The sequence below is a fragment of the Alosa pseudoharengus genome, unplaced genomic scaffold (assembly GCF_046254945.1).
Source record: "Alosa pseudoharengus isolate Yale_2024_CS ecotype anadromous, Long Island Sound unplaced genomic scaffold, YU_APseudo_1.1 YU_APseudo_1.1_scf_6, whole genome shotgun sequence".
NCBI classification, from domain to species: domain Eukaryota; kingdom Metazoa; phylum Chordata; class Actinopteri; order Clupeiformes; family Clupeidae; genus Alosa; species Alosa pseudoharengus.
Window position 1 is genome coordinate 36547371 of NW_027468848.1, and position 15359 is coordinate 36562729.

Genomic DNA, 15359 nt, shown 5'->3' on the forward strand with positions numbered 1-15359 from the left:
CATCTGGGATCGATCCATTGGAGTGGTGCTTCAGAAGGCTGGGCCTTATTAAAATATCCTTGCATAAGATTGGATAAGCCACTTGTCCGTCATCTATTGACGTGCTACTTCAACCACTCGCATCGAAGCCAACCCGTGACGCTGAGAACAGTCTCACAGTCGCTTCTATGCTGTGTCACATCTATGAAACTCCCGCCCTGCGTCCTGATTGGCTCTACCATACAATCTCGTGCTCTCAACGGAATCGAGCCCAGATGGATGTGAGTGGAGCTAGGCGGAGCTAGGCGGAACGAAATTTATCTGGCGAGAGTCAGGTTAGGTCATCATCACATGTTTGGTAATCTCTGTGGGCATGTTAATCAACACACCAGTTCACAAAGTCATACAGGATGTTGGGTACATATTTGCTGCATTGGAAACATAATAGACAGTCACTGCTGACATATTACTCACTGTCATACTCTACCTGATTCATGCTCTTCCTCAATATGTCTGCAGTCCTGTGTAATATTTGGATTTTATGTCTGTGAGTTTAGCAGCTTCCCTCAGTGCACAATATGGTCATACTATCTGAGCAGATCAGATCTGACTGTCTTGGACGTGGAACAAATGCAAGCCTGTCTTTGTGCTGTATCAGCTTTTCCTTTAGCTTCCAGGATCTATATTTCTTGTGTTGAACTATGGACACACCTTCTTGTTCAGCAATGGTCTTTAGTATGTTGTCATAGCTATCAGTCGAAGAATTGAGTCCTCACTTTCATATATTTGGACAATACTGTTTTATCAATGTCTTCAGTGAGCTTAATAAAGGCTTTGGTCTGCTTTTTTGATTCTTTTCTATGGCTGCTGTTATATTTCGTTTAGATATGTAGTGTGCAAGGCACATTTTATGGTATTTGGCATCATATGCAAAGAGATCTGGGCATGAAAGAATTTGAAGATGTACATCTTCATCAAGCCTTTCAGAAGCTGCCCGAAGGACCTTGTCTCTGGTACTGGGGACAGCAATGGCCTACTGGTTAGGGGTTCGGGCATGTAACCGAAGAGTTACCGGTTCGATCCCCGACCCAGAAGGAAAAAAAGGCAGGGGAAGTGATTGAGCACTGCTCTCCCATGCCCACATCCACGGTGCCCTTGAGCAAGGGACCTAACCCCTCACTGCTCCCCGAGCGCCGCTTTAGTAAAGCAGCTCACTGCCCCGGGTTAGTGTGTTCTTTACCTCATTGTGTTCACTGTGTGCTCTGTGTGTTCACTAATTCACGGATGGGATAAATGCAGAGACCAAATTCCTTGTATACGCAACTATACTTATAATTTACATTGCGCCTGTACCAGTCGAAATGGCTGTCAGAGGTTCTGAGCTGGCCTTCCCACAAACAAAACAATCTCTCCGTATTTGAAATGATGTTGTATCAACTCAGCCTTCTTGGTGCAGATGTGCTCTCACTCTCAACATTTGCAACTTGCTGCTGCTCACTGATATTTGTCTTAATGCAGTAGTTCACTCTACATGATATGAAACTTTGATTTTGGAGGAAATATCATCTGTATATGGAGCCAGAGTTTTATGGACATCACCATCTCACTCTCTGCTGAGCAAGGGTAAGTATGCGTTGGAGGCTTTCTACTGTGGGGTTTTGGACATAGGGATCTTTTTTCTTAAGCAGTGTAGGCTCTACTGTCCACTGCTGGTCTGGACAGACAAAAGCTAACAATATTATTTTCCATTATTCAGTAATGACATGACCAAAACAAAATTCAAGTGAATATAAATATTTTAATAAAGGTGTTCCATCCCAATGTTAACCTGATTCAATTGGATCTGTGTTTAATATGAATTGTTTAATACTGGGACATATGAAATATATCATTATTAAATGTAAATATAGAGCAGCCCTTACCTTATGTAACTTACCTTGCAGTAACAATGAATTTGTCAACATTCTTCTCACCACTGATAATGTGATTTGGACTTGAGACTGTATTTTGCCAGTGTTCCTTTTTCTTTAATTTTGGACACCTCATACATTAAGTGACAGAACACCCTAATTCGTCATACTATATTTACATATTTAGTATTGTTGGATTCAGTACAACCCCACCTTTCCAACAAGCCATCATATGTGTTTCTATGATAATCCCTGGCAAAGCAGCCACAAAGTAAATGAAAACATTCTGCATATATATACATTTTTTGTATGTCCGCTTATTTTAGGTGTATGTTTACATGTCTCTACTCATTCCATACATCAAGATATTCACATCCAGTCTTTTCTAGTAGGTAAAGCAACTTCCTGACTATAAACGTGCCAAGTTTCAAAGGTCTCAGAGCTTGTGTGATTGATCTGCACTAATTTATATGCCTTAACTCCAATACGGACAGGCTATATTTTAGTCCTTTTTTGGTTTTGGTGTGTATAACAATATCTGTTATCGGTTTAGTTCTACCTCCGGTAGGGGTATCTAAAAAAATTGGGGCCATTGTCACTAGCCTATTTGGGCATCACACAACATATTTGACACAGTTGCACCATAGAGTGGACTGAGTCTAATTCAGATATTTCTACATCCGGTTGTCTCTGCTCCTCTGTGTTCTCCCTGGCAGCTCTGCTTCCTGTTTTCTCTCTGACAGGGAGGCTACATCTGCTGCAACAATTAGCTCTCACTGTAATGAATGAAACTGGCTACATCAGACGTGATAGGGGCGCGTACGTTAGAAAAATGTAGGCAAGACTTCTACAACTATTTTTCACGCTACGCGAACAGAGCGCTTCAGTTACGCGCCCGGTAAAGCCTCCCTGTTAGTCTTGTCTTTGCCTTCTGTTAGTCTTGTTCTTGCCTTCTGTTAGTCGCGTATGCCTTCTCCTTTTTTCAATTCATCTGCTTCTTCTCCCCCTTCTTCTCCAACACTCCTGGTGCCTGCATTGCTTTATTCTGGCTTTGTACAGCTCATGTTATTGACAGCACTCTCCATGTTGAGACTTGATTCGTGACTCCTGTCCACCCTGATGTCCCTGCAGAGCCCTGCAGCTGATGGAGGTGTGCAGCACTCACAGCCTCTGGCTCAGAGGTCAGTGCTGGACACAGAGCCATCCTTCAGGGTAGACAACTCACACATCACACCACAGGAAGTATTTTAGTCCGTCAAATACAGTAGGCTATCTACTGGTTATTTGTATCTCTTGCCTGCCCTTGCCTGTTTTTATCTTGTTGTTGTTGGACAGGTTTGGTTTCATTAGTTTCATTTTTCTCTCCCAGCAAGTTTAACCTGCTTATTTATCGTCAGACACGGGAGAAGATGTGTGTCTGTTATCTTAACCAAGCTTTGTTGACTGGCTTTTCTAAAACTAAATATAAGTGTTTGTCTTTTGTGACGTGGATATCTGTTACACTTCTGTGTGGTTATGTAATTTAGAGCATATCTGACCAATCTGACTATCTCAGCGTGTTTACTTATGTAATACATATTTGTTATTCAATTGGCTGCCTGTTTTACCTTGGATTATATTACAAAACATATTTTTGGTTGTCGTAATGGAAATGTTCTAATGTTCTAATGTTCCTAATGTGGTATTAGGTTTGCTCATCCTCATGTTCTGATAAAAATCATTACACAAGTATCCACACTGCTCCAACGACAGAAGGACACAAATAAGAGCAGCTGTGGAATTGAAATAAAGGGAGGAGAATGTGTGTGTGTGTGTGTGTGTGTGTGTGTGTGTGTGTGTGTGTATGAGAGTGGGATAGAGAGAGGGAGAAGGAGAGAGAGAAGTGTCTATCAAAGAACTTGACACTGGTGTTGTACTGCATTATGACAGCAGGTGGACACAGAGGAATACCAGCTAACAAATCACACCAACGCAACAATCCATGCTGTTATATACAGGGACAGAGGGAAAGGGAGTGATAATATGAGTATTAACATATCAATACAAATTAACATAACATGGACATAGTCTCAGGTGTGTCTCACTCTATGATCAGCAGGGAACGTAATAATTTAGCATGTTACAATTACTTTCTAAATGAAGGCTATTGCTTTCCTCCACTGGAACAAGTGTTTGCTGATTCCTTAGATCAGATAAAGGTAAAGACGTCCAATTAATGTCTGTCTGTTTTTAAAGATTGTTTGAACATGCGTGCAATTTGGGAATAGAAAAGTGTGAGAAGTGAAACTAAGTTTTTTAGTTTGAATGTGATCCAGTAACTTTAAGTATTAGACTGCATCCTTTCTTACAAGTGAGACAACATTTTCCATTTGTTTCCTATGTTCTACATCAAATCAACACACACACACAGACACACACACACACACACACACACACATAATGTGTTTTAAGTGTCTTACAAAGTATTTGTAAGTGTTATGTGATGGCCACCGAATACAAAACTAACCATGTAGTAACAATTTGTAAATGGTTTATTAAGAATTTGCATGTTTTTAAGTGGCTTATAAACTACTTGTAAGTAAATTATCAATCTTATTTAAATACTTGACAGTCTATTACAGTGAAACTATAGGCAGGTGGTGTATTACACAATGCATTTCACAGACTTATATGTATATAGGCATATGTTTCCAGTTGGAGTTCCACACATCTCAGACATGAGGATCGTGCTGCTGGGTAACAGAGTAGCTGGGAGGAGTTCATCAGGAAACACCATCCTGGGCAGAGAGGAGTTTGACGACTCACGAACAGCTGAGTGTGTGAAGAGAGAAGGAGAAACAGCAGGGAGACACATCACTGTAGTGGAGGCACCAGGATGGTGGTGTGACAGCACTGTAGAGCTCCTCATCGTGATAAATGAGAGATTGTCCTCACTGTGTCTTCCAGGACCCCATGCTCTACTCCTGAACATTGATGCCAATATACCATTCACAGAGACACACAGAAGAGCAGTGCAGCAACACATGGAGCTGCTGGGTGAGAGAGTCTGGAGTCACACTATAGTGCTGTTCACCAGAGGAGACTGTTTGGGGGACACAACCATTGAGCAGCACATTGAGAGTGGAGGAGAGGCTCTGCAGTGGGTTGTAGAGAGATGTGGGAACAGGTATCATGTTTTGAGCAATAGGAGGACAGATGATGACCAGGTGACAGAGCTGTTGGAGAAGATAGAGGAGATGGTGGCAGGAAATAGAGCCCATAACTTTGACTTTGATGCAAAGATGATGAAAGAGCTGATGGAAAAGAAGAAGGAAGAAGAGAGAAGAGCAGAGGAGAGGAAGATGAAGGTGCACAAGCAGAGACAGACTCTCAGATCATCAGCAGGTGAGAGAAATATTCTGCTGTCAAACTTACACGAGACATTTGGTATCTTTCTCTCTCTCTCACACACACACACACACACACACACACACACACACACACACACACACACACACACACACACACACACACACACACACACACACACACACACACACACACACACATACACACACACATTAGTAAGCACATTATGTTTGTAAAATTCTGTTATTCTCTTGTCCATATACCAACTGATATCTTCCTCATATTGAGTGTTCAAACCTTTAACCTGTGTTAAAAGCTGGATTGCCATCATTACACATGGAGCTGCCGGGGGGGAGAGTCTCTTCCAGATGAAAGAGCTGAAGGAGAAGAAGAAGGAAGAAGAGAGAAGAGCAGAGGAGAGGAAGATGAAGGTGCACAAGCAGAGACAGACTCTCAGATCATCAGCAGGTGAGAGACATTTTCTGCTGTTGAACCAACACATGAACAAACTCATTCTGTTGTTGAACCTACACATAAGACTTTATAATTGGCATAGCACTTTTATCTACTCTATTTCGTCACTCTCTGTCCTATACTCTTTCTCTCTCTGTCCGTCTAACTCTCTCTCTCTCTCTCTCTCTCACACACACACACACACACACACACACATTAGTAAGCACATTTATGTTTGTAAAATTATGTTATTCTCTTGTCCATATAGCAACTGATATCTTCCTCATATTGAGAGTGTTCAAGCCTTTAACCTGTGTTTTAAGCTGGTTTGCCAGCTCAACAGAAGCACAAAAACACTCTCTCAGGAAAATAATTACCACTGCCAGCAAATTGATTGCAATGATGAAAACACAGGACATAACAGATCCATATACCCCAAGTTTTTCAACAAATTCATGCGAGATAAAAATCTGATCATGAATGTATCTCTGCTCAGTGGGTATGGATAGTGATCTTTTTATAATTATATTTAGCACGCACACACACACACACACAGAGAGTTAATTTCTCAATGTCTCAATGATCACTGCAGTGAAGCCATAGGATAGTGATTATTGTAATATTATGATACATAATGTGTTTAATATAATGGCATGATTTCTGTTTTCAGGTGGCCAACCCCAACTGTCAGACGTTAACATTGTGCTGCTGGGAAACAGAACCGTTGGAAAGAGCTCATCAGGAAACACCATCCTTGGACAATCAAAGTTTGACACCTCAGGAAGAACAGCTGAGTGTGTGAAGAGAGAACTGTCATTGAGCAGAACATTGAGAGTGGAGGAGAGGCTCTGCAGTGGGTTGTAGAGAAATGTGGGAACAGGGGCCATCGATTTGACTTTGATTTAAAGTTTACAAAACACCTGATGGAAAAGAAGAAGGAAGAAGAGAGAAGAGCAGTGTTTTCAGGTGACACTGTGTGTAATTCAGACATAAGCATTGTGCTGCTGATAGGCAAATTTGCTGGGAAGAGTTCATCAGGAAACACCATCCTGGGCAGAGAGGAGTTTAGCACGTCAGGAAGAACAGCTGAGTGTGTGAAGAGAGAAGGAGAAACAGCAGGGAGACACATCACTGTAGTGGAGGCACCAGGATGGTGGAAGAACTGCACTGTAGAGCTAACTCCTGAACGTGATAAACGAGAGATTGTCCTCAGTGTGTCTCTGTGTCCTCCAGGACCCTATACACTACTCCTGAACATTAATGACTAATTAACTCATTCACAGAGACACACAGAAGAGCAGTGCAGGAACACATGGAGCTGCTGGGTGAGAGAGTCTGGAGTCACAATAGTGCTGTTCACATGGGGGCACTGGCTGGGAGACACAAGTATTGAGCAGAACATTGAGAGTGGAGGAGAGGCTCTGCAGTGGGTTGTAGAGAAATGTGGGAACAGGTATCATGTTATGAACAATAAGAAGAGTGATGGTGGCCAGGTGACAGAGCTGCTGGAGAAGATAGAGGAGATGGTGCTGAGAAACAGTGGAGAATGGAGTATGGCGGACCCTATTAATTGTTAGTGTATATTTATTTAACATTTATTTCAAATCCTCCACTTGTGATTTGGCTGGATATATTTTTTTAATTATACATATTATGAAATAAAGAGATGAAATGTACAGTATGTACTTTATTTAAGTATACACTTTGGGTGCTATCACATTTATATGCTCTGTGTCTGACTGTTATTTATTTTATTTCCAATGTCTTGTAGTGAAGGCCGTCCTGATGACTTCTCTGTGGGTGATTCTGCACATGCTAAACCAACACCTAAACATGAGCCCTTAAAGGCCTTTAAACAGCCCAGCACTGCTGCCTCTACTCAGAGCTCTGGGTTTGGCTCAGCTGAGACAGGGGAGAGGAGTGGATCTGCTGAGGAGTCATTACGTCTGATCCCACCAATCAGAGTAGTCGGAGGAGGCAACACAAAAGAGGCCACAGCAGGACAGCAGCAGCCAGCACATGGAAAAGAACCTGATGCCAAGAGACAAGGTTTGTAAAGATTTTTGGTTACTCCAGGTAATCCTAAGTTTTACTTCAATTTTAGGAGATGAACCATTTACTGAAAATAATATTTATTTATTTTTTTTATCATTAATGAAATGTAAATCAAGATGTCAAATTATTGGACATATATGTGTGTTTGATGTTATCTTTGGTATTGCATGTCCCTTTCTTCTAGCCTTCCAAGTGAAAACTCCCTTTGTGGATAAAACCACAATTAGTGTTGATTATACAGCATGCATCGGCAATGGCTCTTATGGAAAAGTTTACAGGGGATCATACCAGGGAACACCAGCTGCTGATAAGATTATGCCAGTAGGAGACAGTCCAGTCACAACAAATGAGTTCATAATAGCTTTGTAAGAGTCTCTCTCTCTCTCTTCTCACTCTGGGGTAGATGTATGTACATTGAAGAGTGCAGCATAAACAGTGACTTGGCCAGTCAGCAGAATGTGTATGCTGTGCCTTTTCATTTTGCAATGAATGCACTAAGCTGTTGTGCAGTCCCATAATCAGTGTCACCGCCCTGTAACCGTAATATGCAGGACCCACTGCCGAACAGTATCATTCATAGGTGCAGAGTCGACCGCTAGTGACATTTGCCATTAAAGGTTTAGTGATCAGGAAATGCATAACACATGCTACAAAGATGTCTGTGTGTGTCTCTGTGTGTGCCTGAGTAGCTCAGCAATTCACCACCGAAACAAAACCAAACTCCCCAAATGAGATTGCTTTGGCCTTTTTTTGCTTAGATCAGGGATTCCCAAACTGTGGTATGTGTACCACCGGTGGTACGCAAGCTTCCACTAGATCAGTGTTTCCCAAAGACTGGGTCGCGACCCACAGCTGGGTCGCAGGAGATTTTATTTGGGTCGGCAGCACAATATATGTTGTCTAATAAATGAAATATTGGTGGTTGCATGCATGTTGCATGTTAGATCTGAAGTGAAATGGGTCGCGATGGTCTGTCATTTTTAAAAAGTGGGTCCCCAGAAAAAAAGTTTGGGAAACACTGCACTAGATGAAAAGGGCAATGTCGGAAAGGTGTTAAAAATGATTTTTCCTTTAATCTTACGCCTGTGTTCTCTTTGTTCTTTGTGTTTCATAATGTTGTTCTCCACAATGTTTTTTAGTGTGAGAGCTCATAGACCAGTTGCACATTTTGATTTTGTTATTTGTTATCATGTAGGGCGGCTAATTAAACATGATGCCTGGAATGTGTCAATATAATATGTTACATGGGAAAGAAAGTTTTGGAACCGCTGGCTTAGATCATATACAAATTACAGAGAATAATTCCATAGCCTCATTATTATAACTACTATAATAACTAATAACTATTGTTATTACTGTACTTAAAACAGGTGCTCCAATGTTATTACATCTCTCTCTTCCTCTCTGTATGTGTTTCTGTTTTTAAGTGTACGCGTTACTGTTAAATAGGACTTGTACCCTAAGTATTGAAAAGGCATTTCATTGTGGTGTGAATCAAACAATAATAAATAATCCAATTTCTACTTAATCAGCAGGTACTATATGAATATTGTTATTTCATTTTTGAGACAACACAGACATATGAATCAAAATGTCCAAACACATACAGTAGGAGTATACTACACAGTGCTTTTATCACAGGGTCTACGGCATAAACTCAATCCTTACCTTTAATCTCCTTTTGCAGTCGTTTATCTCACCCCAACATTGTGCGGATGATGGCTGTAGCCAAAAGTGAGACACAGATCCTCATTGCTAATGAGTAAATCCATGGGGCCAATCTCCAGCAGGTCATACAGACACGCCTATCAAGGTAATGAACCGACCATCATATGGGGTGTTTGGTTCAGTAATGTTCATCAGCGGCAGATACAGAAGGTGAATGATGGGCATGAGTTAAGGTCATGTTCCTCAACAGGCCAATATATTAACTATATATGATGACTGCCACATGAAACTCACAAACACTCCCACAAACAGTCTCACTCCCACCTAATTCGCCTTATTCATCACCTGGCGACCAGAACAAGGCTACAGGGTACACTTGCCATTACACCTCAGTGCAGCAGATGGTGGTAATGTACTCCGTTTGCAAACTGCCAAAAAAAAGCTCACAGAAAAAGAAGGGTTCGCTGGCCTGTTCTTCTTCTTCTTCAGTGAGTTTTTTTGGTAGTTTGCAAACAGAGTGCATTACCTCCACCATCTGCTGGACTTAAGTGTAACGGCAAGTCTACCCTAGCCTTGCTCTGGCCGCTGGGTGAATAAGGCGAATAGTGCTTGTTCATCCACATCCATCTGTTGATCTGATAAAACTGCTGTCGTGCAGTTAGCATTCACAGGTATTTGTTAAAAAAAACAAGTGTGGTACTGTCATGGGGTGCATAAAACGAGGTCTGTAAAGACATGGTTGGGTGAGTTTGGTGTGGAACAACTTGAATGGCCCAGACAGAGCCCTGACCTAAACCCCATCATACAGCTTTGGGATGGACTGCTCTTCTGACTGCGTGGGCAAGATTCCCACAGACAAATTCCAAAATCTTGTGGAAATCTTTCCCAGACGAGTGGAAGCTGTGATGGAAGCTGTGATGTGTCCTCTGGCTAAAGATTTAGAATGGGATGTCATATAGGCTTCTAGGTGTAAAGGCCATGTGAAAGCTTTTGTCAATATAGTGTACACCACATGCCTGTACTACAAGAGATAGCAAAGGGCTTCTCTGTGAGACTGCTATAGGAAAGGCTAGCTACTCATGGGACATCAGAGAGATATGAATGGACAGTTGTCATCTGGATTTGTGGGGCTATACATGGAATTGTCTGGTGTTCACCTGATATTACAACACAATAATATTATGCTCTATAACAACTTTCAGCTGCAGCCCGAGGACAAGCTGTTTGTGGCTTTAGATCAGGGGTGGGCAACTAATTTCCCCAAGGGGCCACATGACAAACTGGGACTGTTGAGGAGGGCCGGACCCAAAATACCGAACTCAAGTCTGAACTCAATTCTGTTCAATTCTATTCTGTTCTTGTATAACATTAAGTAAATCATATGGTTTTGTTTACTAGTCAAAAGAACAGATGAAAATGTGAGGGAGACAAAGGAAAAACAGCAATATTTAATCTATGTCCAGTATTTAATCCTCATTCTCCAAAATTTTTCAGTTTTCAAAGACTGATATAAAAAAGTACTACAATATCTATATAATTAGGCTAGGTCATGAAAATGTGAAGGAGTCAGTACAACCGATAGGCCTGTGCCACCATTTCATCAACACTTAGCAATATATCATCATTAAATCATTACCATCATTAAATTAACTCTATGCAGAATTAGACTACGAAAATGTGGAGCAGACAATAGTAGGCTGTCATTAGTTAATCAACATGCACAAAGAAAACTATTTTAAAAATGTAGGCTATTTTTTTGCTTTAACTTTATGCACATAAAGTGATTGGTCAATTCGCTCTGTGTGTTGAGCCGGCTGCTTCAAGCAACCTGTGGGTAGTAGCATCATACTAGTTCGCTAACATAAGCTTTGCAAATAAACTCAGACATATTTTGGTTACAATTACGGGGTTATCCGATTGTAAACTGTCTATCTGCCAGTAACGTTTTGAAATGAACACTTCGTATCGCCAACGAGCAGCAGTAGGAGTTCCAGTCGTTCTAACAACCTTTGCGGTGGTGAGCGACGCAGACATAAAAGACACAAAACTTTGAAAGGTTTACGCCGACGTAAAGGCAACTGCATTGTGTCGACGCAGAAGCATAAATTCTGTTCACCAGCACATCAGTGAGTGTGTTTACGTCGTATGCATCCACGCACAAATGTATGGGCGTACAAATAGTAGTCGCTTTCAAAATAAAAACAACGATATTGATTTGCATGCATTATCTCTATGCTAGGCTCTTGACTATTGTTCTTTCACGGACCTTACGCGGGCCGGTCAGGGAAAGCCCACGGGCCGGATGTGGCCCGCGGGCCGTATGTTGCCCATGTATGCTTTAGATATTGCCATGGCTGTTGAATACATACATGGAATAAAGATCATCCATCAAGATCTTAAACCAGCTAATATATTGGTTAGTATTCAATATGCTGCTTCAAGGAATAAGGATGCTACATTGTATTCTTTCAGTTTTTGTTCATAAAGATGTTTTCGAAGCTAAAGTGCTGAAAAATGTGCCACGCCAGAGCTGAATATATAGAACTGAGAACTAGAACACAGCAGAAAGAACTTATTCTGATGTTAATGTCTTACTACTGCCATCATAGTAGAGCTACATTCAGTTTACAAATCGCTTTGAAATTGTTTCCCTAAAAGATTGCAGCAGAGAGCAAAAAGGCCTACCTCACTGATTGGGGTCTGGCAAACCTGAAGGAAACCGTAACGATGGCGAGATGAAGCAGTCAGATAGGTGCTCACTGCGGCCCACTGGGAGGAACAACTCCCTACATGGCCCCAGAGTGCCTAGTGGAGTGTGAGAAATGCAGCACCATGTCAGACATGTGGTCCATTGGCATCACTCTTCTGGAGATGTTCACCAACTCTAAACCCTGGTCTAACAGTACCATGCAAGAGCTGCGCAAGCTTCTTTATAAACAAAAACCTCCTCTTGCTCTGCCTGAATTACAGCCTGCTCTTGATGACATTGTGAGACCACTGATAGAATATGAACCAGTCTCGCACACATGCCAAAGATCTGGTGATGCTGTTGAAGTCAAAAGTTGATCTCATCAAAAGATATGGGTATACATGGTAGGAAAACACTTTCAAGAGAAAGATCAAGAGATTTGGAACCCGTTGATCTTATGTGTTTTATTGTTTATGATTGAATAATATATTAATGATATATTGCAGGTTGATTACTGTAATCTTTTAATGTCAACATGTATTCCTTTACTCCTTCATGCATACTTGACAGAGACGGACAGTAACGGAGTACATTTACTTGAGTACAATTTTGAGGGATCTGTACTTTACTCGAGTATCATTTTTGGGGAGTACTCATGACTTTACTCAAGTATATTTGAGAGGCAAATATTGTACTCTTTACTCCACTACATTTCTATCCATAACCGTGAGTACCCGATACTTCTTCTAAAAAAAGGGAAAAAGAAAAATCTCGGAAACCCTCATTTGTTGTTTCCCTCTCAAACGTGATTGGATTGTGCAGGCGCCACTGATTGGGACAGCCTATCAGCAATCACCTTCAGCTTTCCGCCAAAGTCAACTCCATGGTCAGATTTAGATAAGAGACGAAACCATGGACGAAACAATGGATGAAGACGCAGAAGGTTACTGGATGCTGGGAATGTGCCAACCCGTGACCCCACCTCGCCAGACTATTTGAATTTGCTGAACAAGTTAATGATAGTTTTCGCTTCAAGTGTTTCAATTACAAAATAGTATTTTGTATTTGAAATACGTATTTTAAATACATGTATTATAAATACTGTCCATCTCTGGCAACATGGTAAAAAGATGAAAATGACTCGATTTTACTTTCAATTCCTTTTACATTCTCCATTAACATTTTTCATAACTCCATGTATGACGTTTCTGTACATAAATGTAAGCACTGTGGCAGTAGTAATGCAATATTTAGAAAATGTACTCTTGATACTCAAGTACTTTTAAAAACAAGTACTTCAGTACTTTTACTTAAGTAGTCATCTGACTGTTGTACTTTTACTTGTACTGGAGTAAAATTTAGCAAGGGGTATCTGTACTTTTACTCAAGTAATGAAGCTGTGTACTCTGTCCGCCTCTGCACACATGCACACACATACACAGTGGCAAGCACCCGTTTCAAAACAATCCTGAAAAAGACTCAGATGCTCCGATGACAATGTTATTTTGAGCTGGGAAGGTATTCAAAAGTTTTCCAGATTGCATTGGAATCCTGTAAGTACTGCATGCAAATCTAGTTTTGATTTTGCGTCAAATCATGGCTATGGTGGTGCAGTCACTTCTTTTGAAAAAACAAAACAAAAGTGCTATGTATGTTGTAACATTGACTCATTTTTTTTTCTTTTAGCAGGAGTTTAGTATGTGAATGTGTGTGTTTATGTGTTTACTGCGTGTATTGAAGAATTGCCCCTGTAACAAACAGACTTGATTATGAGCCTGGATAAATCATGTGTTTAGCAACGTATGCCTTAAAGGAATTATCCGGAGTAAAATGCACTTCAGATCAATTTACGGATGATTGGGAGTACATACGTTGAGTTGACACCCAAATCATGTCATTCGGATGTGTTTTGAGAAAGTTCGATGTTACCGTTTTTAGTCAAAGCTCGTTAGCCTGCACGTGACGCGGGCATGTCATTTTGCCGATACAAACGCTATTTTTATACCTCTTCTACAGTTCCAAACAACATTACACTTACGTGGTAGTGAGTAGAGGGTCCCTAAAGCCAAACCGAAGTATCCCGAGGTCTTTATGTGGTCGGATAGAGAGTCCAGAATGAATTTCATCAAGCCAGTACCTTTCCGGAAATGTTGCCAGGACAAGGATGAAAAGGGCCAACAGACAAGCTGATGAAGACTGGAAGACTGAGCTTTTCAGATAAAAAAATGCAACACTTGCCACATTTCTCAGCATCATTTAATGTAACTCAGTTACTCAAACCAGCAAAAATACAAATATAGCATTTCATGATTACAGTTTTACTTTATTGCCCATACATACACTATACAGTCTCTCTGACAGTGATCCCAGGGACAACACCATCACATTTCATGTTTTTAGTCCTTGGGAATTATAAACCAGTCCTGTGATCCTATGGCAAACGCTTCAGATGATTGTCTCAATCATCCCTTGATTTACAAATTACAACAAGAATAAATCAAAAAAGTTTACATACAACCAGTTAACAGAAAACAACAATAACAACAACATACAACAACTTACATTGACAGTTAAACAAATGGAGTGACTGGATTATCCTTCTGATTTCAGAAGCATTTCCAGGTTAACAGGAGTTGTGGTGCTGCAGGCTAATTGCTCCTGAATACAACAAAGTTCTGGGGAGTTTGTTCCTACCCCACTCTTGATCTGATCGCAGGAGAGACTAAAGTGACTATACAAACAGTCTGACAGGACACTCTGTAAAAGAACTGCAGGCATGACAAACACACCAAGACAAGAAAGACTGTCGTGTGTCTGTGGTTTTGTTCATTTGTCCATGAGACTACTAGAGGTTTTCTACCATAAAGGCACCATGCGCATGTGGGTGACTCAGGCAGAAGGGACAGAGACAAAAACTGAAAGAGAAAATGTGATTGACACCGTCAATGTTGTTGTCAGCAGCAGCAGTGGAAATCCATGTCAACTCAAGGTCAAAGGTTAAGGCTTCTGTCTTGAGTCTCCCGTTTTAAGGCAACCTAAAAAGAGAGAGATGTTATATGTGTGTGTGTGTGTGCGCGTGTGTGTATGTGCTGTGCACAAGGAGGTGTTAGTGGAATATATGGGCTTGTGATGTGCCTGTGTTGTGTGTATGCTTTTGAGGCTCTGTACAGACAGTGACAACCGATTTCCCTTGACACTAAAGGATATATGGTCTTTTTGGCCCCCACCAGCGACTTCAATGCAGCGCTGCCTGGAAG

General features: G+C 41.1%; 2 protein-coding genes across 8 annotated transcripts in view; one reads left to right on the top strand and one right to left on the bottom strand.

Annotated features, from left to right (window-relative positions):
* Positions 1-2592: 2592 nt before the first annotated feature.
* Positions 2593-9215, top strand: LOC143106276 (GTPase IMAP family member 4-like). 4 transcript variants are annotated; one of them, XM_076270518.1, is made up of 6 exons: positions 2593-2787; positions 3021-5273; positions 5554-5705; positions 6657-7262; positions 7462-7739; positions 7930-9215. In XM_076270518.1, exons 2-3 carry the CDS (start codon positions 4541-4543, stop codon positions 5607-5609), a joined length of 789 nt encoding a protein of 262 aa, XP_076126633.1. In that variant the 5' UTR covers positions 2593-2787; positions 3021-4540; the 3' UTR covers positions 5610-5705; positions 6657-7262; positions 7462-7739; positions 7930-9215. The 4 variants fall into 4 exon arrangements, with proteins under 4 accessions (XP_076126633.1, XP_076126632.1, XP_076126635.1 ...); XM_076270517.1 differs by having other exon boundaries at positions 2593-5273; XM_076270520.1 differs by lacking the exon at positions 6657-7262 and having other exon boundaries at positions 2593-5273.
* A 5125-nt stretch (positions 9216-14340) lies between these two features.
* LOC143105492 (uncharacterized) overlaps positions 14341-15359 on the bottom strand; it is a 57361-nt gene continuing 56342 nt past the window's right edge. For 3 of the 4 annotated variants that reach the window (XM_076269451.1, XM_076269450.1, XM_076269449.1), the window contains exon 13: positions 14341-15137. The gene's annotated coding sequence lies outside the window, so the exon portion shown is untranslated. The remainder of the gene's footprint in view (positions 15138-15359) is intronic. The other variant, XM_076269452.1, reaches the window with a different exon arrangement.

Excerpts from the sequence above, each read along its gene's own strand:
- LOC143106276 (XM_076270517.1), top strand. The coding sequence starts at position 4,541 with ATGCATTTCACAGACTTATATGTATATAGGCATATGTTTCCAGTTGGA. Across the intron at positions 5,274-5,553 it reads GACTCTCAGATCATCAGCAG|CTGGATTGCCATCATTACAC; the intron begins GTGAGAGAAATA and ends CTGTGTTAAAAG.